Source organism: Carya illinoinensis, chromosome 1 (genome assembly GCF_018687715.1).
Source record: "Carya illinoinensis cultivar Pawnee chromosome 1, C.illinoinensisPawnee_v1, whole genome shotgun sequence".
In the NCBI taxonomy this organism is placed as follows: domain Eukaryota; kingdom Viridiplantae; phylum Streptophyta; class Magnoliopsida; order Fagales; family Juglandaceae; genus Carya; species Carya illinoinensis.
In genome coordinates, this window is record NC_056752.1 from 26,098,606 (window position 1) to 26,121,353 (window position 22,748).

Consider the following 22,748-nt stretch of genomic DNA (forward strand, 5'->3'; position numbering starts at 1 on the left):
AAGTTTTAAAGTCTTGATTTCATATATAAATAAATAAAAATTAAGTTGTGGTTTGGATAGTTAAATGATATGATATGCTTTTATATGAAAGTTAAATGTTGAATAAAATATTGTTAAAATATTATTTTTTTAATATTATTATTATTTTAGAATTTAAAAACGTTAAATTATTTATTATATTTTATATTAAAATTTGAAAAAGTTATAGTAATGAGATGGGATAAGATGAGATAAAACACTTTCATTATCCAAATACCTAAAACTCGCGTCTTCAATAAAAAATTAAATAAATGTTTTAGAATCCATATTATATGGATATATAATATTTTTGTGTTTACGAAAAGAGAAGTGTGGTTCATACCTAGATCTTGCAAAATAAAGTTCATAAAAAAGTTCATAAACTAGTGAAAAATTATAGTATGATTCTTAAATGTGTCCGCTCTGTGTATTTTAATTTTTTTTCTTAATAGTTACGAAGTGCCTATTAATAAGTTTGTATTTTTTTAAACTTTTTTCTTAAAAATAATTTTAAAAAAATCATTTACACTAGTGTGCATATTTGAGATGCACATTTAGTGTGCATCCTAGTATTATCCTAAATTGATTTAACTTCTTGTAGCATAGCAAATTATAAATCTGTTTTTACTATAAAGAAAATCTAACGAATCATGTCTAGTCATGTTAATTTATTAAGTTTAATTTTATACAATCTCTTTTTATAAATCTAACACTTGTGAATATAGCGTTTATATTTAATTATAAGTTTACTAATATAACATGAAAAATTACTTTTGAATTTAAATAAACTCTCGTTTGAATAGTAAAAATGTTTTATCTTGTTTTATTTTATTATTATAATTTTTTTAAATTTTTACATAAAATATAATAAATAATTTAAATTTTTTTAAATTTAAAATAATAATAATATCTAAAAATAATATTTTATTTAATTTTTAATTTTCATAACTCGTTATCTAAATAACACCTAACATGTTTCCAGGAAGAAAAACAAATTACTGGTAAAAGTTGACATTATCCATGCGCTCCTGGTTTGTATTCAATTCTTAAGCCTTAAGAGATTAGTTCCGATTCCATAGGTTCGCCTTCACCGATAGAACTAATCTTTTTCAGCTACAGCTAATAGCCATTTGCCATTTGTTGGACAATTATTTCAAACCTTTGATTTTTAAATAATCAACACGTTTGTACATTACTACCGTGTACTTTACCGTAGAACATAATCACCTAAGAATGTGTACGTTGAGAATAACCCCTAATATCCCTTGTTTTCACAAAACAGCCATTTATCGCATCGTTTTCCGTCTGATTCACACCAAAGAAAAACGAAACCAGATTTTGAGACCCGTTGCACAGCTTACGACTCTCAAGTCTCGACTCTTCTCTGTCTCTATCTCTATAATCAAATTTTCTTGCAGTTTCCGGCACATTCTCAACTGCTTTCCTAGCGAATCTCCGACCAGGTACACCTCATCCTGATCTTTCTTCCCACTTGTTCTCTTTTACCAGTACCGAGAAGATAAAAAGTTTAAATGAATCGTTTGACCCCCTGTTTGGTCACTAGGAAAATGTAGATGCCCGAAAGGAAATACTGCTTCTATTACTCGATTCTTCTTGGTTCGGAAGAATCGATAACTGTTCGCAAATGTATTTTAGACTTCAATTTTGTTTACACGAACTTCTATTTTGAACTTCATGTTAAGGAAATCAATTTAGAGACTAGGTTTCGGGATTTTTTGTATTTTATTTATCATCCTACGTCTTCTCAGCTGCCAAAAGGAGGGTTATGATTGGGAAACGATAAGAAAATAGGTAAATGGATTTCTCATATTCCTGGTTTCGTGTTCTCCAAGGAAGTATGAAAATTTTTGGAAAAAAAAAATTCATATATTGGTTTCAAATTATGAATTCTTATATTTTTCCATTTTCTCAGCAGTCAAACCGAGGTGTTCGTTTTTTGAGTGGACGCTTTTGTTGGTGTGTGTATCCCATTTGATAAAATCACGGTAAAACTTGATTAGATTAGTTTAGCTTGTTAGAATTCTATTGATCAATTCTGTATATATCAATTGTGCTATACAAGGTGACCTATACATAGGAGGTCAAAGACTATACAAGAGCATTATTAAACCAATGTGGGACTTTGTAAAGGTACACACTAACAGCCCCTCTCAAACTCAAGGTGGATGAGAAACCACATTGAGGTTTTCAACCAAATAATGAAACCGAGCCATGTGATGAGACTTTGTAGAGATGTCGGCAAGCTAATCTTGAGAGGAGACAGGGCGTAACTGAAGAGAACCCTGTAGCAAATGATGATGAACGAGATGACAATCAATCTCGATGTGCTTGGTCTGCTCATGAAAAACATCATTATGAGCAATCTAGATGGCATTGCAATTGTCACAGTAAAGAGGAGTGGTAGAGGTGAGAGGTACACCTAAATCCTGTAGTAACCATTGGAGCCAAAGGAGTTCAATGGTGGTGTTTGCCAGGGCACGATACTTCGCCTTAATGCTAGATCAAGTGATAACAGTCTATTTCTTGCTATGCCAATAGATCAATAAGGAACCGTAAAGGAAGCAGTAACATGTGGTGGAATGGTGATTAGTGAGATCACTTGCCTAGTCAACATTAGTATGCTTGAAGAACTAGTGGAGATTGAGCAGAGAAGTGTAGACCATGAAAGAGAGTGCCCTTAAGATACCGAAGAATGCGTAGGACAATAATATAGTGGGTTGTTCGAGGGGCAAACATGAATTGGGTCACGTGATGCACAACATAAGAAATGTTTGGACGAGTGACTGTAAGCTAAACCAGTTTGCCAACCAACTGTTGATAAAGTTTGAAGTAAAAAAATAATTCCCCACATGAGGGGGTCAGATGTGCATGAAGCTCAATAGGTGTATCAGTAACCTTGCTGTCAGTAAGGCCAGCTAGGGACAAAAGATCAGAGACATACTTGGCTTGGGTGAGGTAGAATCCATTTGCTAATGAAGTGATCTCCAAGCCGAGAAAATAACTAAGGTGACCGAGATCTTTTATCTCAAATTACTGATTGAGGAGGTCCTTAAGTTCCTAGATGTCATTGAGATCATCACTAGTAATAATCATGTCATCCACATATAGTAGTAGCAAAATGAGACCTTTGTTGGAACGATGAATGAAGAGGGCTGAGTCATAGGAACTAAAGGGAGTAGCCCAAGTGAGAAACCGTAGAGGTAAACTTTCAAAACCAGGCACTAAGGGCTTGCTTAAGGTCATATAGAACACGACGGAGGCTGCAGACCTTGTCTGGTGGATGAGAGAGACTAGGCAGAGGTTGCATATAGACCTCTTCACACAAATTGCCATTCAATAAGGTATTTTTGACATCCACCTAAAAGCATTGACGAGAGGCCGCAACAACGAAGAGAGTGCAATTAGAGGAGAGACAGGCAACTGGGGCAAAAGTCTCCTTATAGTCAATGCCATATTCCTATGTGAAACCTTTGGCAACAAGTTGAGCTTTATACCTCTCAATAGAACCATCTGAGCGAGTCTTGATCTTATAGATTCACTTACAACCAATCACAAACTTTCCAGGAGGCAAATCAACCAAATCCCATATATGGTTCTTGGATAATGCATCAAGTTCCCCATCTTGCCATAATGGATTAGTGGATGCCTCACAATAGGAGTGAGGCTTGTGCAAAGTAGCAAGGACAATGTGATAATGAAAATCATGCAGATGAGTAGGAATAGATCTTACCCGAGAAGAACGGTGAAGGGAAATGTTGGCTATGTGATCCACAAGTAGGGCAGGTTTAGGGATTGCAGCCAAAGAGGGAGACAGCTCAAGAGACATAGATCTTGGTCCAGGAGTGTCCGAAGAGTGAGTACGTGGAATGCATTGAACATTGGATGTAGGCAGAGAATGATTGGATTGCTCATATGGAAAAAGGCTCTAACGCAAAGGATTGGGAAATAGAGGGACTAAAAGTAGATACCTCAATAAATAGGCAATGTTCCTAGAACATAACATGATGGGAAATGCAAAGGTGATGAGCAATAGGATTATAACACCAATAGCCCTTCTGAGTCTCGCCATAGCCAAGAAAGCAACAAAGGCGAGAACATGGCTCCAACTTCGTATGTTCATGAGATTGAAGAAGGGCAAAGCAAGCAGACTAATTTGAGATGACTGTTCTTGGATAGTGGTTAATGGTATGAACTGTAGTAAGGGTAGCTTCACCCCAGAATGGGGCAGGGACTTTAGCAGATTGGAGAAGAGTCCGAACTATGTCAAAGATATGACGAAATTTTTTTTCAACTCGTCCATTCTACTGAGAGGTGCTTGGACAGGAGATTTGATGGATAGTGCCATATGTTTGCAAGATACTCTAAAAAGCAGATTGTTTGTATTGAAGTGCTTTGTCAGATAAAATTTTTTGATACGTTTAGAAAATTGGGTTTCAATCATTTTTGCAAAATTACAATAAATATGCAATAGTTCAGAACAAGAGTGCATGAGATAGACCCAACTGTAATGAGTGACATCATCAATAAATATAATATAGTAACGAGATCCACTGATACTAGTTACGGGGCAAGTCCCAAAACATCAGTGTATCAAATCAAAAATACTAGTAGACGCTAACTCACTATTGTGAAAAGGCAAAGCAGGTTGTTTTCCTAACTGACAAGAAATACAATCAAAGGCATCTTGGGACACAGAACCTAAAAGACCTGAAGAAACTAACTATTGTATTTGGGAAGAGGATGCATGACCAAGTTGAGAGTGGTAAAGGACGAAGGAAGGAGAAATATATGTGACAACAAAAACACCAGCTGGTGGACCAGGAAGAACTAAGGGAAGATGCAAAGTGCAAATTGGAAACATACGCTCCGCTCTAGAGCCTCTCCCAAGTATTGTCTCGTTCGTGGATCTTGTACAGTACAATCAGAGTAGTAAAAAATAACACGGTAGCCAAGTTGAGCCAATTGGCCCACAGGCATCAAGTTATAGGAGATTTTAGAAACATGAAGCACTTCAAAAATGGAAATGTTGGATGCGGAGATAGAGCCTATACTAAGAGCAAGCATAGTGGATCCATTGGTAGTGTGTATAGCAAGTGGAGGATGTGCAGAATACATTTTGGAGAATAAGGACGAAGAGGGTGTCAGATGATTGTGACAGGTAGGATCCATAAGCCAAGAGAGAGACTTACCATGCAGAACATAAAGTGTAGAGGAGGATGATGCATTACCAGACCGGATCAGGAATTGATTGAGGAGGTTTTCCAAGTTAGCTATAGAGAGAGTGACGGTGGATCTAGAAGACTGAGGCGCATATCTAATGGATTTAGAGGCATGAGGAGTGTCTGAACTAGCGACAACAGCAGTAGGAGTTCCTTTCTTGTTATGACGGTAATAGGTCTCGATGACATGACCAAGACATTTACAATAGTGACAAAACAACTTATTGAAGTGTCGGTTGCTAGGACCATGCTTTCTAGAACCAGATTGCTGAGGTTGGTTGGAGGAGGAAATTGACGGAGTGGTAGCCAAGACACTAAGTTTGTTATGAGTCTGTAATGTCTGTAGACGAGTTCCCTCACGTATCAGCTCATGGACAACAACAATGTCTAGGGAAGGACTCGGAGTGCAATTAAGCAGTTGACCATGGATCGGCTCAAATCCATCCTATAGGGTCGTGAGAAACTGATAGAGACAATGTTGATCACAACAAATGGCATGCATGTCAGCATCAAAGGGATCATTCTAGAGTGGGTCGAAGATGTCTCTATTCAATCACCCGTGGAATAGAATCAAAGTTCGCGGCCTTTAAGAAAGCTGTGAAAAGACTAAGATCACACCAAATAGTTTCTACCATCTAATATAAGATGAAGAATCTCATTGTTTTGAGCCATTATGAGACCAGATATGCAAAAATAGACTGCAAAAATGAGGTCAGCACATGAAAATATGCTAAAAACACCTGGATAGGAAAAGTGAACACAGCGGTCAAAGTTAAGGATTAATGGTCAACGGTCAACAATGTTGATGTGGATGACTACTGACGTGGCACCTGGCAGCTGACGTGGCAAGATGACTTGGCTGATGACAAGACTATGATTGACGTTTGTGATGTGAGGAGCGTGTGGGGCACGTCAGGCGCATGGAAGTGGAGTTGCAAAGCGCGAAAGGTGCGTGGGAGGCACCGCAACAACTTTCATCGGCATGTGGGGGCACTTGCAAGCTCCGATCTGACTGATTTTGCTAGCATTGAGTCGGTCTCAACGAGATCTACCTAATGGCATGCCTTGTGAGCAAAATAGAGATCCAGGTATGATGATTCATAAATTTTGTAGTAGTCCTCACAACAATTGCAACTATCTGGTGGTAGTGAGCAACACTTGTATGGCTCAGCCATGGAAGACTGAGGCAGTGGAAGAATGCTGAGAAAGATGAAAACTACTTGTACTAAAAGGATCATAGTAGTGGCTCTGAGAATTGTATTGATCAATTCTGTATATATCGATTGTGCTGTATAAGGTGGCTCATATATAGGAGGCCAAAGACTATACAAGGGCATTACTAAACCACTAACATAGCTTAGCATACCATCTATATCTACTTATTTTTTTTAAAATAAAATATAGGATACCTTTGGGATTCTTATTAAGGGGAGGTTTTGGGAGTCAGATGAAATAGTTTTTATTGGTAGGGACGTATCTACAAATTATGTGCTTTATGTGTCGTATACCATGCACTAATAAGCAATTTTGAATTAACAAAATGAACTTTTAACACCTGTTCCATTGTGTGAAATATATAGTGTGCGTGTGTGTATACATGTATACTGAACTGTATAACAAGTATAGTTTGATCCTTTCTCTGTCTGTCTGTCTGTCTGTCTCTCCCCTTTTGTTTGCTGTTATGTTCATAGGCAAAGACATGAATATATTCACATTTCCAAATATGACAGTCATGTACCTTTGATCATTAAGCATTGCTTCTGTATTCTAGCAGGGGCTATTTAAGTGCTTGATCACATTATTTGATAAGAATGTTAAACGAAAACTGTCACAATAAATGATTATAACATTTGGACCAGTAGTTTTCATTTTTATAGAAGGATACATGATGTAAAAATGCAAGGGCAGAGGGCATTGTTTGGAGACACATATCCAAGTTGGTGTGATATTTAAAAGTGACAAGGAGTTCAAGTCAATGGTACTTAATGTGTAAACCATGCATTTTACTTTATTTTGTTTCCCGTATATAATAAAGTTCTTCAAGAAGTGCTTTCTGCAAATCTTACATTCTAAAGTGAGTGATGTGTCCATGATTTGGATCCTTGTTCTTGCATCTTTAAGTCCAGATAGATGGCAAATAAGACAAATGAGGATTCCTATCACAAACTCTCAAGGAAAGAGCTCCAAAGTTTGTGCAAAAAGTATGGGTTGCCTGCTAATAGATCACATTCAGGATTGGCAACATTACTAATCTCTTACCTAGAGGTATTCTTTTCAAGCTATTTTTTCTTTGATGAAAATAAATCCCATATGAAGGGAAGCCAGAACCTTTTTATCTCTTTTTCAGCTGTTATGTGGTAATGTTTATTATCATTTTGTTTTTCGTTATGTGTACCATATTCCATATTTTAGCTGATAGTTTTAAACTGCTGGCATGGACTTGTCTTATTTACATTGTTATTGCACTTTTTTCTTCCCCTTAAGGTTTTGAGAATGGCAGTTACTAAAATATGTGCTTTTCTTTTCAAAATAAAAGATGGCAGCATGTAAGGTCTTCAATTCAATTGCAGTTACCTATTGTTTCTTTTATGTTTTGTTTTTTTTTTTTTCATATGCTAGGCCCACATTTAGTTCATGGTTATTGGGTGAGCTTGCATGTGAGGTGTTTGAGTTTTTCTGTGTTTGATACTTTATTGATACACTGCCCAATAGTTAAAGCTTTTTAGAGTTGATTTTGCTTACTTTGTGATTGTTTCAACTGATATTCTAGATTTATCATTGGAAGATCCATTGAATATTAGTTTATTCAATGGGTCTAGCTTTCATGGCTTTCTTTATCATTTTCTGGCTCCTAACTTGTAAACTAGGTGTTCTCTTTTACTTATCAAAAAACTAGGTATTCTCTTTTGTATCTTTCCCATGTAATTGGGCTATGCCTATTTATTTGATCAAATGAAATTTTATCTTACCTACCAAAAAAATTAGATTCATCAAATAGGTAGGAAAATCATTGAACAAGAGGGAAAGATTAAGAGAATCACCGTCTACCAAAGATACTTTCTGTCCTCTCTATTTAGACTGCAACATGTAGAAGTTCAAATTATGCCCACTAACAAAGAACTCTCTCAGCACTCGCTGTCAATTTACTACCTAGGTGTTCATCATGGTCCTTCATGCCTATCTTGTTAAAGTTATTTGAATTGATTCCTACTTAATGCCCTGTAAAACCATCTCCCAGTGGATCACGACATATACAATATACTTCCATACATCCATGTCAAACACAAATTGGAATTAGACTTTGTGTTCGGTTCGCTCATGAGCATATGCTAGTTACATAATTGGATTTGATTAAAGAAAGAAAGGGTCTTGCTGGGGTTGTATTTAGAAAATTGTTAGATGATGGAGACCGATATAAATAATAAGAGAGTCTGCCACAGATGGTATCTAGCTTCTCTTTATACATATCATTTATTAAAATCTAAAAGTACAAAATTAACCCATCATAGGTCTCTTAACAAAAGGATTGCATCTTCTTTCCATTTTACTTTTGTTTTACACTGGAATCATCATCCCTTTAGCTTGGGTTCATTACTGTCTTTAGTTTAAGATGGGTGATCTAATGCTTTTGGACACTAGTTGGAAGTTACGGAACATGGTGGTAATGGCCGTCTAGGCATGCTTGTGTTTCCAGCAGGGAGGGAAGGACATGGGTGAAAAACTTTATCCATGGAGATGAAGCATGCTTTGTCAGGCTTCTCCAAGGCTCTAGTGGTGGGAAGGGGAAAGAGGTGGGAGGGCAAGCCAAGACATATGCTGAGGCTGGTGGTGGTGTTAGAGTAGGTAGTAGGTGGTAGGTGGCGGTGCAGGGTGGCAAGGGGCAGGTTTTGACTTCACATAATGGAGAAAGACAAAAACAAATGGGTTGCAGGAGTGTCATTTGGCAGGGAGGTTTGGTCGAGAGGGAGTACCTGATTTAGTTGAAGGTGGTCTATTCGAGACCTGTGTAGGGGAAAGGGAGGGGTAGAAGTTACTCTTTGGGATGAAGGGGGAATTGCCTGGCATGAAGGAGGAATTAAGTTGTGTGAAGAAGGCAATTGAATCACTCATAGGAAAGGTGGACTGGGATTTAATTCCTAGACTAGGCTTAGGACTGGGCATTAAAGGGGCTGGGGCAAAGTTGAAACCTTGGCTAGACAAAGGCAAAACTAAGATGGGTGTGGGCCTGGGCTGGTCATGCCAAGCCCAACCCAAGTGGAAATGGAAGCGTAAGAAAAGTGGGCCTTCTTTTGAGAAGGGATCCTGTCCGCTGGGGGGGCCCATGGGTTGCTGGCCCAAAAATAGCCCATTGTTAGTGATGGTTTGAGTTCCTCCTCGCTAGTGGTGGTGACGGCCCATCAACAGCGGTAGCAGCCCATTGCCGATGGCTTGTCGTCAACAACGTCAAAGGTTGTGTCCATTGGCTGTGTCATCAGCAGCCTTGTGTTGGGAGTGCATCTGCGATCTGAGGAGGCTTTGTAGCTGGATCCGACATCCTCTGGAGGATCTCTATCCAACGAGGTGGCACAGAAGGGGGCGATGGACGTGTCTGGGCTGCCTTGTTCCATCATGGTGGCGATAGCAACGCCACCGGCACTGGCATTTTCAGAACCTCTGCTAGATCTCATAGAGGAGAGGATGGGGGTGCAGCTGGGTGGACTGGTTATTTGTGAGAAGCCACAGAATAGGCTGGCGGCGCTATCTGGGCTGTCGGAACCCTCCTCTAATGCTCAGAAATCGGTAACCTTGTTGGAATCTGTTTTAGTAGCTGAAAAACCCCTATTGGCTACTTTCCACTGTGCGGACATCATGGGCAACTCAGAGGAAGCTGTAAAGGAAGGGGCTATGGTAGTATGTGAGCTTTCAAGTGGAGTAGAGATGATGGATGAAATGGGGGCGGATGCAGTGAAGGGCAGCTATTGTGTTGAGGGGACAAAACCTACTCCATTGAACTTGTACCATCCAAGGGGGTCAGATTGGGTTATTCAAATAGCTATGGAGCTCAAACATGTCGTTGGAATTAAATGCATGGGTTTTGAAGATGAATTTTTGGCACTTCTCACAGTTATGGATGCTGGTCATTCACAAGCCACAGATGATCCCTTATTTGGTTTGGGCAAAAAAAAAAAAGAAAGAGAACTCAAGAGGCTTAAGTGGGCAATAACGATGAGGGAGGGGAGCGGAGCTCTAGCCAAGGACGTTTTAAGGGAAGGGCAGCAACGGTTCCAATATGAAGCCAAAAATCATTTCTTGGAACGTAAGGTGGCTGAACGAGCAGGCCAAACGACTCCAAGTCAAGAACTTACTTCAATAATGGCGAGGCGATATCATTTACTTACAAGAGACCAAACTAGAATTAATTACACAGCAAATAGTTCGAAGTTTGTGGAGAGCGCATCATGTTGGGTGGTCTTATCTACCTTCCAAAGGAGCATCAGGGGGGCGTTCTCATCATGTTTGACAAAAGGGTGGTGGAAAGATTAGAGGATTGTGTGGGTGATTTCTTTGTGGCATGCTCCTTTGTGAATACAAAAGATGGGTTCCAATGGGCATTTGTAGGGGTTTATGGTCCTAATTTTGATGTGGAAAGAAGAACAATGTGGGAGGAATTGGTGGGAATTCTTAGTTGGTGGGAACTACCAAGTTGTTTAGGGGGAGATTTCAATGTATCATACTTCCCAAGTGAAAGGTCATGTACATCCTACATCACACCTACTATGAGTGATTTTTTTGACTTCATTACAGGAACATGTGCTTATGGATATCCCACTAACGGGAGGATCATTTACCTTGTCCAACACTCCAGAACTCCCATCTTGGTTGAGAATTGATAGATTTTGCTTACTTCTGACTGGGAGTTGTATTTTCTTGATGTAACCCAAAGATGACTACCTAGAGTGTGCTCTGATCACTTCCCTATCCTCTTGGATTGTGGAGGCATCCAAGGAGGCAGAAGGTATTTTAAATTCGAAAATATGTGGCTAAAATCTGACAGTTTTGTAGACAGGGTCAAACAATGGTGGTCCTCTTATGAGTTCCAAGGCTCTTCAAGTTTCATATTGGCAAGAAAATTGAAAGCGCTGAAACAAGATTTGAAGCTTTGGAATGAACAAGTGTTTGGCAATGTGCTTTCATAGCAACGATCCCTTCTGGAGGAATTATAGGGTTTGGAGGGTGTGGAGGAGGCACGAACTCTAACTGAATCCAAAAAAACTTGCAAGAGTCCGGTAGTCACAGATCTTGAACGAGCTTTATCGATGGAGGAGATATCTTGGAAACAGAAATCCAGAACACTATGGCTTAAGGAGGGAGACAAGTGCATGGAGTTCTTCCATAGGGTGGCTAACTCACATCGGAGGAACAACGCTATCGATACGATGGTTGATGGAGTAGTCTCCTTAGATCAAGTAAGTATCAAGGACCCCATTGCACAATATTATGAACACTTACTAGCCGAACAACAACCATGGAGACCTAAGTTAGATGGGTTGTCTTTCTCAGCAATAGATCAACAGTCTATAGGGCGACTTGAGAGGCCATTTGATGAAGAAGTACACACAGTCATTCGAGATATGGCTAGTAATAAGGCCCCAGGCCCTGACCATGGGCTTTTTCCAAACCTGTTGGGAGGTGATCAAGGGTGACCTTTTGCGGGTGTTTCAAGAATTCTATAATTATGCTAGTTTTGAAAACAGTCTCAATGTCACCTTTATAGCACTAATCCCAAAAAAGGTGGGGTCAATGGATGTTAGTGATTATCGTCCCATTAGCCTAGTAACTGGGGCCTACAAGATTATTTCCGAAGTGTTAGCAAACCGATTGAGTACGGTAATGGAGAGTTTAATCTTGAAGCCACAAAATGCATTTTTCAAAGGCAGACAAATTCTAGATTCGGTTCTAATTGCAAACAAAGTGCTAGATGGATGACTCAAATCCCGCGAGCCTAGGCTGATCTGCAAATTAGATATGGAAAAAGCCTATGACTATGTTAACTGGAAATTCTTGCTTTACCTACTTGCAAGATGTGGCTTTGGAGAGAATGGCTTAAATGGGTGAAGTTTTGCATTTCAACAGTTTGCCAAGAATGGCTCACCGATGGGTTTCTTTGACTCCTCTTGTGGTTTGAGATAGAGAGATCCGCTCTCTCCGTTACTCTTCATTTTTGTCATGGAAGCTCTTAGTAAGATGATCGAAGGTCTTGTGGAAGCAGGTTTACTCTATGGTTTCTTATTGGGGAATGGTTCTCTTAATATTACTCATTTTTTGTTTACTAACGACACTCATATTATGTGGAGCACACCTCGAGCGCATCCAATCTTTGAGGGCTTTACTTCTTTGTTTTGAAGCGGTTTCAGGTTTGAAAGTAAATCTCTCCTAGTCTAAATTGGTTTCCTCTTTACCTTTGCAGTATCTTGGCTTACCCTTGGGAGCTTCTTTCAAATCAGAGCAGATTTGGAATGCTGTGATTGAAAAGGTGGAGCACAGGTTGGCATCATGGAAGAGGTTGTATTTATCAAAAAGTGGTAGACTCACATTGATTAAAAAAGTACTCTCGCTAACCTCCCCACCTATTTTGTCTTTGTTCCTGCTTCTAGTGAAGATCGCCAATCGTCTTAAGAAGCTACAACGTGATTTCTTGTGGAGTAGTTTGGGGGATGAGTTCAAATTCCATTTTATTAATTGGGCCATGGTGTGTTGGTGTTCGAATGAGGTTCGTGGTTCACATGGGGTGGGTTTGTGGAAGAACATTAGGAATGGTTGGGAGACCTTCAGGAAACATACACATATCGTAGTGGGGGATGACTCGTGAGTTAGATTTTGGCATGATAAATGGTGAGGTGAATGGTGTCTCAGACAATTTTCCAGCCATATTTGAGCTAGCATAAGTCAAGGATGCAGCGATAGTGACTTGTTGGCTTTTTCTGGTGGATTCCCTCAATGGAATGTGGAATTCACCAGGGCAGCCCAAGACTAGGAGTTGGCGGTTATCACAGAATTCTATGCAATATTGTATTCCGTATGTATTACTGAGGGTACTATGGATAGGATATTGTGGAGTCCCTCAAAGAAAGGTAAATTCACGGCTAGATCATTTCACAAAGTTTTATCGAGCCTAGGCATGCCCACTTTCCCATGGAAGAGCATCTAGCAGACGAAAGCTCCTTCAAAAGCAGCGTTCTTTGTGTAGACAACAACATTGGAAAAAATTCTTACCACAGATAGCTTAAGAAGACACTGGTTAATGGTAGTGGATTGGTGTTGTATGTGTAAGAAAGATGGGGAATCAATTGACCATATGTTTCTACACTGTGAGGTGGCTAGGACCATGTGGGCTGAGTTTTTTACAGGTCTTGGAGTATCATGGGTCATGCCCCGTAGATTGGTGGATTTTCTAGCATGCTGGAGAGGCCTCCAATGAGATTCACAAGTTGCAACAATATGAAAATGGTTCCCATATGTATGTGTTAGTGTATCTGGTGAGAGTGAAATGATAGAAGTTTTGAAGACCATGAGAGAACAATGGGGGAGCTGAAAGTTTTTTTCTTTAAAACATTGTTCTCTTAGGTGGGGGCCATTGTTTGTAATGGACTAAATATCCATGACTTTCTTCTTTCAGTTGTAAACTCTAGTTAGGTATTTCTCAAGTACACTCTCATTGTACTTGGGATTTGCCTATTATTATGAATAAAACTACTTGATTATCCAAAAAAAAAAAAAGTCTGACGTGCCAATAAAAAGAAAAAACTGACAATAATACTATTTTACTGATTCAGCTTTTTAAATAGGTGCCTCTTGGGTGTTCTAAGTGGTCTCGCAAGATGAGAATGCATACAGTTGGGCTCCTTTTTCCCTACTTGTAAAAAAGTTTCTATCTATTAGATGTTTCGTCGCTTCGTATTGAGAGATTATAGCGGGATTTTTTATGGAGTGGAATAGGTGAGGAGTTCCACCTAGTCTGGTGGAAGAAGGTTTGTAGTCCTCTCACTAATGGTGGTTTGGGCATTAGAAATTTGAGAATCTTTAACCAGGCATTACTAGGAAAATGGTTATGGAGGTATCATAAAGAACTAGAAGCCCTATGGAAGTTGGTGATTGCGAATAAATATGGTGGCCTTTTGGGGGGGGATGGTGCACCAATGAGGTGAGAGGGGCATATGGGGTGGGGTTGTGGAAACATATAAGAAGAGGATGGAAGGTTTTCTCTCGTCACACAAGATTTCGTCTAGGAGAGGGGGTTAGAATCAAATTTTGGAATGATACTTGGTGTGGTAACTGTGCTCTAAAGGATCAATTTCCTGCTCTTTTGAAGGTTGCAAGTGCTAAAGATGTTTCGGTGGCGGATGTCATGGTAACAGTAAAGGAACAAATCCAGTGGAACATCAATTTTAGCCAAGCGGCACATGATTGGGAAATGGACCGTTTTGTAGCCTTTTTCAGCCTTTTGTACTCTCTCAAACCGAGTAACCAGCATGACAATTTATTGTGGTGGACTCCTACAGGTAAAGGCTTATTCTCGGTTCACTCGTTTTATAAGTCTCTTTCACAAGAGCCTTCTATTCTGTTTTCCTGGAAAAGGCTTTGGAGACATAAAGTGCCCCTCAAAGCAGCTTTTTTTGTGTGGTCCACTTCCTTGGGTAAGATCCTCGCAATGGATAATCTCAGGAAAAGAAGAGTGATCATCGCAGATTGATGTTGCATGTGTAGGAATGGGGGTGAAACTGTGGACCATCTTCTACTACACTGTGAGGTAGCTCGAGGGTTATGGAACAAGGTATTTAATAGAGTAGATTTGGGTTGGGTTATGCCTGTGACAGTAGTGGCAGTCCTAGCTAGTTGGATGGATCCAAGAGGCAATCAATAGATCAAGCTTGTTTGGAAGATGATCCCTATTCGCATCATGTGGTGTGTTTGGCAAGAGCACAATGAATGGATGTTCGAGGACAGAGAGATCATTGGTGGAACTAAAAGCTTTCTTTTTGAGAACTCTTTGTACTTGGGCTTTTGCCGTTAATTTTAATGGCCAAGATTTCTATGATTTCCTTGTATCTATTGCTCCTACATAGTTAGGGCATTCTTTGTACTGAGCATGGTTTTGCCTATTCTTTATTTAATATACTTTGATTTACTTATAAAAATAAAATAAAATTAGATGTTTTATTGTTACATTGTTAGAATTCATTTATGTCCCCGTATGCAGGATGACTTACTTGGTTCAATCTATAATCTGCAGGAGATGTCGCCCTCTCAGCTTGTTGTCCAATGTGATAGAAGTGATATTAATCATAGAGAGTCCCTGAGAGAAAGCTTTGATAACACACAATTGGGCTTGGCAAGAGATGGCACAGTGGAGAATGTGCCTGGGATAAATTGTAGAAAGATGCATGTTGATGCATGTCCTGCAGAAAATGTTATTGCGCCATCTATGAAAAGTTCATGCGTTCCTTCCCCTTCTTTTCAGTTTTATGTCATGTCAGAAGAGGGGATTAATCTTCATGTTGATCTGAATTCAAGCCCATCAGATTGGACTAAGAGGTTGAAAAATGAGGTTTACATTTCTGAGGGTGTTCACAGGGACAGGTCACGAAGTCTTCTTTGCGACCTTGGGAAATTTGGAGAGACCGATATAGAAATGAACAATTCGTTTATATTGAATATAGAGCCTGGCCAAATTAACAATGCTCATGTACTGACAAGATCTTCTGCAAGTTTGGGAATGACAGAAAATGATCATCTGGGGTTTGAACAACCAGATAAATGTGATGCATCTTTACCGTCCTCTGCAATAATGCCATGCATAGATAAGTTAAATAATTTGAAGAGAGATCAAATGCATGTCTCATCTGAACCCAATTTCAATGCGCACAACCAGATAGATTCTGCTACTAAGTCCTGCGATAAAGATCATTGTACTGTAATCCTTGATTCAAATGTCAGTGTCACTCCACAGTTAAAGTCAGTAAGTAATTCTGTTATCAACCCAATGTCTGATGGTCCGTTAAGTCCTCTCACATTAAAGGATCAAACTTCAAAGCGTGGTGATGAAATTTTTGAAAACTCAAGTCTGCAGAACAGTTCTAGTCTTGTGAATCCCTGTGTCGTATATCCTGGATTCTCGGCTGGTGCTTCTATGGAAATGCCAACATCAGAAGTTGCAAGTTGCCTTAAAGATGCATCATGTTCATCTTGTGAAAATGGTAATTCTGTTATCAAACCAATATTTGATGGTCCACTAAGTCCTCTCACATTAAAGGATCAAAATTCAAAGTGCGGTGAAGAAAATTTGGAAAACTCTAGTCTTCAGAACAGTTGTCTTGTGAATCCCAGTGTGGTTTATCCTGGATTCTCGACTCGTGTTTCTGTGGAAATGCGAACATCAGAAGTTGCAAGTTGCCATAAAGATGCATCATGTTCACCTTGTGAAAATGGTGGCTCTCTGGTTTTAATTGATTTGAAACACAAAACAGAAAAGGAAGGTGGATTGGCCAACTCAAGTGAGCATAATGGTGACAGTTACAGGAATCTTTCGCCAACAAGTGCTTCTATGGAAATGCCAACATCAGAAGTTGCAAGTTGCCGTAAAGATGCATCATGTTCACCTTGTGAAAATGGTGGCTCTCTTGATTTAGTTGATCTAGAGCACAAAACAGAAAAGGAACTAGGTGGATTGGCCAACTCAAGTGAGCTTAATGATGAAACTTACAGGAATCTTTCGCCAACAACCATTGAAGAATGGGTATGGCTTGTTTTCTCTACATAGTTATACTCACCATATCCTCCTCCAAAACGAGAGAGGGGGGGGGGGGGGGGGGGGGGGGGGGGGTGAATAATGTGTCTGCTGCTAAATTTTGATTGAATGTTTGATTTAACAGCTGTAATTATGTATATACCATGTTTTAAATGCGTCTGTTTTAAAGTTCTAATGTCTTGTTTTTATGTAATTTTATTGGAAGTCATATTTTCCAGAGATCAAATTACTCATGAGTTGATGCATTATACGATGTCATATGAGGCAAATACTACAGTTTGATGTTTAGTTAAATTGATAGTTAAGTTCACTTAGGAATAGAATTACATTGATCTCACTTTAACCTGAATAATTTTTTTTACCATTCACTTAATTTTCTACTGTTTGTGTTGAGTATCTCTTTTATAACAGACATGGTAGAGAGTGAATGTTTGGTCAGTATATTTATAGTCAATAGTTTCTCTTCGCCTCTTTCTTTCCTGCTTGCGTAGTATATACTGGTTAGCATTTGGTGGATTCTTTTATTTGATGCTCGATTTAATATTATTGCCTTTAGCTACTTGTATATGTTTGATGGTAAAAGGATATCTGTGATATGTTTTTCACAGTACAAATGCTTTTTCTGATTTTTTTTTTAATTGATTGAAATTCTTTCTCTTTCTTATTTTTATTTTTTATTTTAACTGAAAATGTGGCATAAAAGTCGGGATTCATTGTATAACATGCGATTTATGCTGGTATTTGTTGTCTTCTCCTTTTTGCCTTGCTTCTCTCTCCTCTCTTATACATATGCATACAAGCACAGACACAGAAACCAATCCGCCCACAGAGATGCGGGAAGGGATCTTCAATACAGTAAAGTAATATATTTTTGCCTACGTATAACACATACCAAGTCTCTTGGTTCTGAAGATAGATCTATGTTTCCTGCATGTTACATTCAATCACATTGACAATATTTAATGAGGCCCTGTTGTTTTCAGGATAGGAGCAACATAATCAATGGAAGGGAATGCTCAGAGTAATCTCTCTTCTCAACCAAAGTTCTTGTTATTGTACTTCTAAATTTAATGTGGTAATCTGAGCACACAGCTCTTTTTGCTCCTTTCAGATGCTCCCAAATCGATAACTCCGTTGAAAGGACCTGCTTAAGCTCTAACGACACTGAATGTAAAGAACCTCCTAAAAAGAGGAAACATACAGATGGAGAAGATCAAAGTTCCTATCCTAAACCTGATGCAAAGATTTTAAGAAGCTCGAAACACATTGCCCGTAAAGTACTTCCCAGAAGATCGATGCGGTTAATATCTAAGGTTTTATGACACTATCCTTTGACCTTTTCATATAAAAGTAGGTTTTGGTTACAACATGCATTTTGTAGCACCTAATGTTTAAAACGTGCCTAAATTTGCTCTCTCTCTCTCTCATATGGAGTGCCTAAATTTTTGGTACCATTAATTTTTTACTTTTTTCCCTTTCCCTCTTCGTTTTGGAGTTCAAAGAGATGATGAATTTTTTTTCTAATGCTCTTTTAGCCTCTAGGCAATGCCCTATTTTTTCCCCAATAAATTTGGTAGTGCTTTTTTTTTTTTTTTTGGTTTTTACACAGACAAAATTGTTGGTTTTTCCTCAATAAATGATGAATTGGTTTTTTATTGGTAGTGTCTGTTTCTGAACAACTGCTAGAAAACTAATGAAAAAACCTGTAGAGTAAAATAACGTGAATGTGCAGAAACAAAAATGGAAAACAAAAAGGGTGCGCATTCTTCCTTTTCCCAATTTGTACGTAGGTGTTACTTTAGTCTCTACATTCTCAATATAACCATTGATTTAAAGTTTGTGAGAAGTAAACTCTTATATTAACATTCTGTTAAAGCATTACAACTACTGGTCAATATTTTTAAAAGTACATTGTAATCTCTTTTTCCTATGGCCCAAGATTTCAGCCATCATGGCTGACCACCACATCCAGTGGCCTAGTTCCATTATCCTTATATGCATATTTTTATCTAAATGCAAATCAACACCACCAACCTGGTACTGTTCTCCCTCCCTGCAGTAAGGAACTCTTCAATTACATTTTTCCTCTGTGGTATGTTCACAATTTGAGCTTCTTCCTCTTCTTTTAAGATGCCCTAGTAATGGAATGTGACTTTTCTTCAATTCTTTCTAGTTCCATGGCCATTGATTGATATGTTGGATGTCTTAGCTGTTTCAAACGTTTGCAACTGAGTTTCCATATGATTGAAATATCCATTGGCTTGATGAGGTCTCCACTATAGCCTTGTCCTGAAACACTAGTGGGGTTTGATTTGATTCTTTTCACGCTTCATTTCGGAGATGAAGATAAACTAGGGTCATTTAGCTTTGGAATATGAGTGTTCATGTTATCAGGATTTGATTTTATGCCCACACTTTGATAGGCTTTGCCTTCGCCTTTGAAATATTATGATGCTGTCATTTTTTGTGGGGGTGCTTGAGGATTTAGAGAGGTAACAATGTAGAGCAATAGCGGTGCTAGGTTGTATGGAGTCTCTTTCTTAGGTGGGGCATCAAATACATTTGTTTTTATCAATTAACAAAGGCAAATATAGAATTCATGGAAGACCCTGTAGTTATTTGCCTTCTCTGCTGGTTTCATTTTTTACCATCATCCATATTCTTTGATGGATATATCTCAGCAATTTCGATTTTCTCCAATTTTCTATGTGATTTGATTGTCCAATTCGGAGAAAGATAGACACAATATAAAATGCCCATGAAGGACCCTTGGCTCCGTTTAGCAACACAACTATTTTCAAGTATTCTCATATGTTTATAAGATATTCTCAAATATTTCCTTCTAAAACACAAAACACTTTCAATTTCAAATTTTCAACTTTTTCATCAAATTATTACTTAATTCATTACAACTTTTCTGAATTCCCAAACAAAACACAAAAAAACAATTCTATTTTTTCAAATTTTAAAACAAAAATAATTTTTAAAATGTTATATTTGAACAATTTTTTAACTTCGTACTTTTATTCAACTTGTTCTCTCTCCTTGCCAAAGCTGTGCCCTGATTGGCATAACGGCCCCACCCTCCCCCCCCTCTCCCCCCCCCCCCCCCCCAAAAAAACCAAAAAAAAACACAATTTCCAAAGAATTGAGATCCTCTCGAATTTCCTACCCAAATTTGATGGTCCATTTTGGAGAGAAATAAATGCACATATGGGGGGTGTCTACATTACGCAAGACCGTCACACTGGCAACATTAAATGTGGTTGCATCCACATATTGTATTTATCTCTGTTTAATTGGATCATCCAATTTAGACAGTTTTGGAGAGGAACTCTATTCTTTCTTAAAAAATATTCATTAATTATGAAGATTCTCTATCTGAGTAGAAATTATAGGTGGTCAAGGTTACGGAAGCAGTGGCAGCAGTGTGTGATTCCAGGCACTGTTGCTGCTACATTTAAAAATCAAACGAGGAAAATATCATGAGTAATGCTACTCATCATCCCTTTTATCATCATCCTCCCACCATGCCATGATACGTTATTAAATGTTGTTTTTCACTTGTTTGCCAATCATTTAACGCCACATCAAGAGATGTTGAGAGAATGATAAAAATGATGATAAATAGAGTTTTTAAAAAATTATAGGTGGTCAAGGTTATAGGGCCCTTAATCCCAATCACAAAAGTTTTCATCACCTTAAGTGAACCTTGTCATGCACTCCAACCCTCGATTGCAGTGGTAAAACCTTGTGAAAGGGGCATCCTAACAGTGGTTTTTGGACTATGTAGTTGTATATACTTTCAAAAATCAAAATCAGATATGACATGAGTGAGAAACATCTCCCCAATTGATACCGTAATTTGTTTTCACTCAAAAACTCATACATGGAAAGAAATATAAATATTGTGTGCTCTGTAGCCTTACATCAATTAATCTAGATGGCCCATTTTCTGCTTCATAAATTAGAAAGAGAAGTGTTAAGTCCACAAAAAGAATTACAAAAAACTAACTTACAAATTGACATAGCTTAATGTGATATGTCTAATCTACCTTATCATAAAAGTACATATACAATTTAACGCATCACATTAAGCCACATCATTTATAAGGTCATTTTTTTAATTCTCTTTGTGGATCAAACATTTTCCAATTAGAAAACCTTTCTAATTTCCATGTCCCTTTTCCCTCTTCTTTTTCCCTTTCAGAACCTTTAAATTTTGTTAAGCCACATCATTTTGTAAGGTAGCTTTTTGTAATTCTTTTCATGGACCAAACATTTTCCAATTAGAAAACCTTTCTAATATCCATGCCTGTTTTCCCTTTTCTTTTCCCTTCCGGAGCCTTTAAATTGTGCTAAGGTACTTATAAAAGAAAATTATGCTAGCACTTCTATAACTTAGAAGACATGCTTTGTTGTCTACACCACCATTCAAAGATTTCCTCCTTGAAGAATTTACTAGTTCTTTCATAATCTGTAAGTGAATATTTTTCTTCACAGTTTTTCTGAAGATGTTTCTCTCCCCTTTTTTTTTCTTTTTTTTATTTTTATTTTTTCTGTTTGCAGTGAGTTCGTGAAGTGCATGTGACAACCCAAAATAAAAAAGCACTGGCCTAAGTGAAAATTTGTTTCAGTTTTCTACAGGAGTTTATGGTAAGACAAATTTTTCCTCGATCTCTGTTTTGAAAGCAATAGGCTGTGGTTACATATTCTTCATAGCATATAAACATCTTCATCATTCTCAGTGAATTCACCCTTTATCTTAGCACAGCTTTCATCCCAATTTCATGGTTTTGATATTGACTTTGTTGGGTACTTTAATAACTAGATATGATTGAATGAGTGTAAGAAAAGCGTGATTAAATGATGTTTACCAAATTCGCCTTTAACTTTACCTCTTATATTGAGCTCATTTTTGGCTGTGTTTTGAATATTGCGAGAAACAAACTTTTGGCCTCATGTTGGGAATGTATTGCAGGTCTCTGCATTCTTTGGGGAACGTTATACTGACAGAAAGCACAGGGTAGTCATTAAACTCATTCTCATATATTTCAGAAGTTACAAAGCCAATCGTGACTCTCTATCAACAGAAGATTTCATCATTGATGTTGTGTATTCAATTTTTAAAAACTGGACCTTGTATCAATCTATTCTTCACTTTTATTTCTTATGGAGATGACATATCTCTCTGTGCCAGTTGATTGTAGAGATAAACAAAGCTTGGGTTGAGTGTCTACACCATATTGTTTAGTCAGAGTCGTATACGATTTCCATATTGCACTGTTGCACCTGTAACATAGACCTACTAATAAGCAACTTTTATTAAATTCAATGGTCTATATGGGTTTCATTGTACCTTACTGCTTTGCCAGTCCACTTAATTGCTAAATTTTTGGGTTTCCGCTGAGGATTTGGACCAAACTTCAGGTTCTGAAGTGAGAAGGGACGCATGAAGTGGATTTCACAGTATTTATGGTTTTAGTGAACTTGCTAAGAAGCATTAAATGTCCAATATATGTTATGAAACCTACTTTATGTGTTTATTTCTTGCTTACCCAAGGCTCTATAGTTCAGTCAATCTCTACATGTCCAATGAGTAAGTTTCAGTAGTACAATGTTCAGCTGCATGGGAAGCCTCTACACAAACAATTCCCTTGTGATAAGTTGCAGGCCGAACTGAATTAGGTTAGACCAGTTCCAGA

At 38.2% G+C, this 22,748-nt stretch overlaps 1 protein-coding gene across 4 annotated transcripts; it reads left to right on the forward strand.

Moving 5' to 3' along the window:
• Positions 1-1,317: 1,317 nt before the first annotated feature.
• Positions 1,318-22,401, forward strand: LOC122314119. 4 transcript variants are annotated; one of them, XM_043129551.1, is made up of 7 exons: positions 1,320-1,481; positions 7,380-7,523; positions 15,529-17,031; positions 18,027-18,064; positions 18,155-18,356; positions 21,613-21,699; positions 22,025-22,220. In XM_043129551.1, exons 2-6 carry the CDS (start codon positions 7,389-7,391, stop codon positions 21,613-21,615), a joined length of 1,881 nt encoding a protein of 626 aa, XP_042985485.1. In that variant the 5' UTR covers positions 1,320-1,481; positions 7,380-7,388; the 3' UTR covers positions 21,616-21,699; positions 22,025-22,220. The 4 variants fall into 4 exon arrangements, with proteins under 4 accessions (XP_042985464.1, XP_042985472.1, XP_042985478.1 ...); XM_043129530.1 differs by lacking the exon at positions 21,613-21,699 and having other exon boundaries at positions 1,318-1,481; positions 22,025-22,401; XM_043129538.1 differs by lacking the exon at positions 21,613-21,699 and having other exon boundaries at positions 1,318-1,481; positions 7,385-7,523; positions 22,025-22,401.
• The last annotated feature ends 347 nt before the right edge of the window (positions 22,402-22,748 follow it).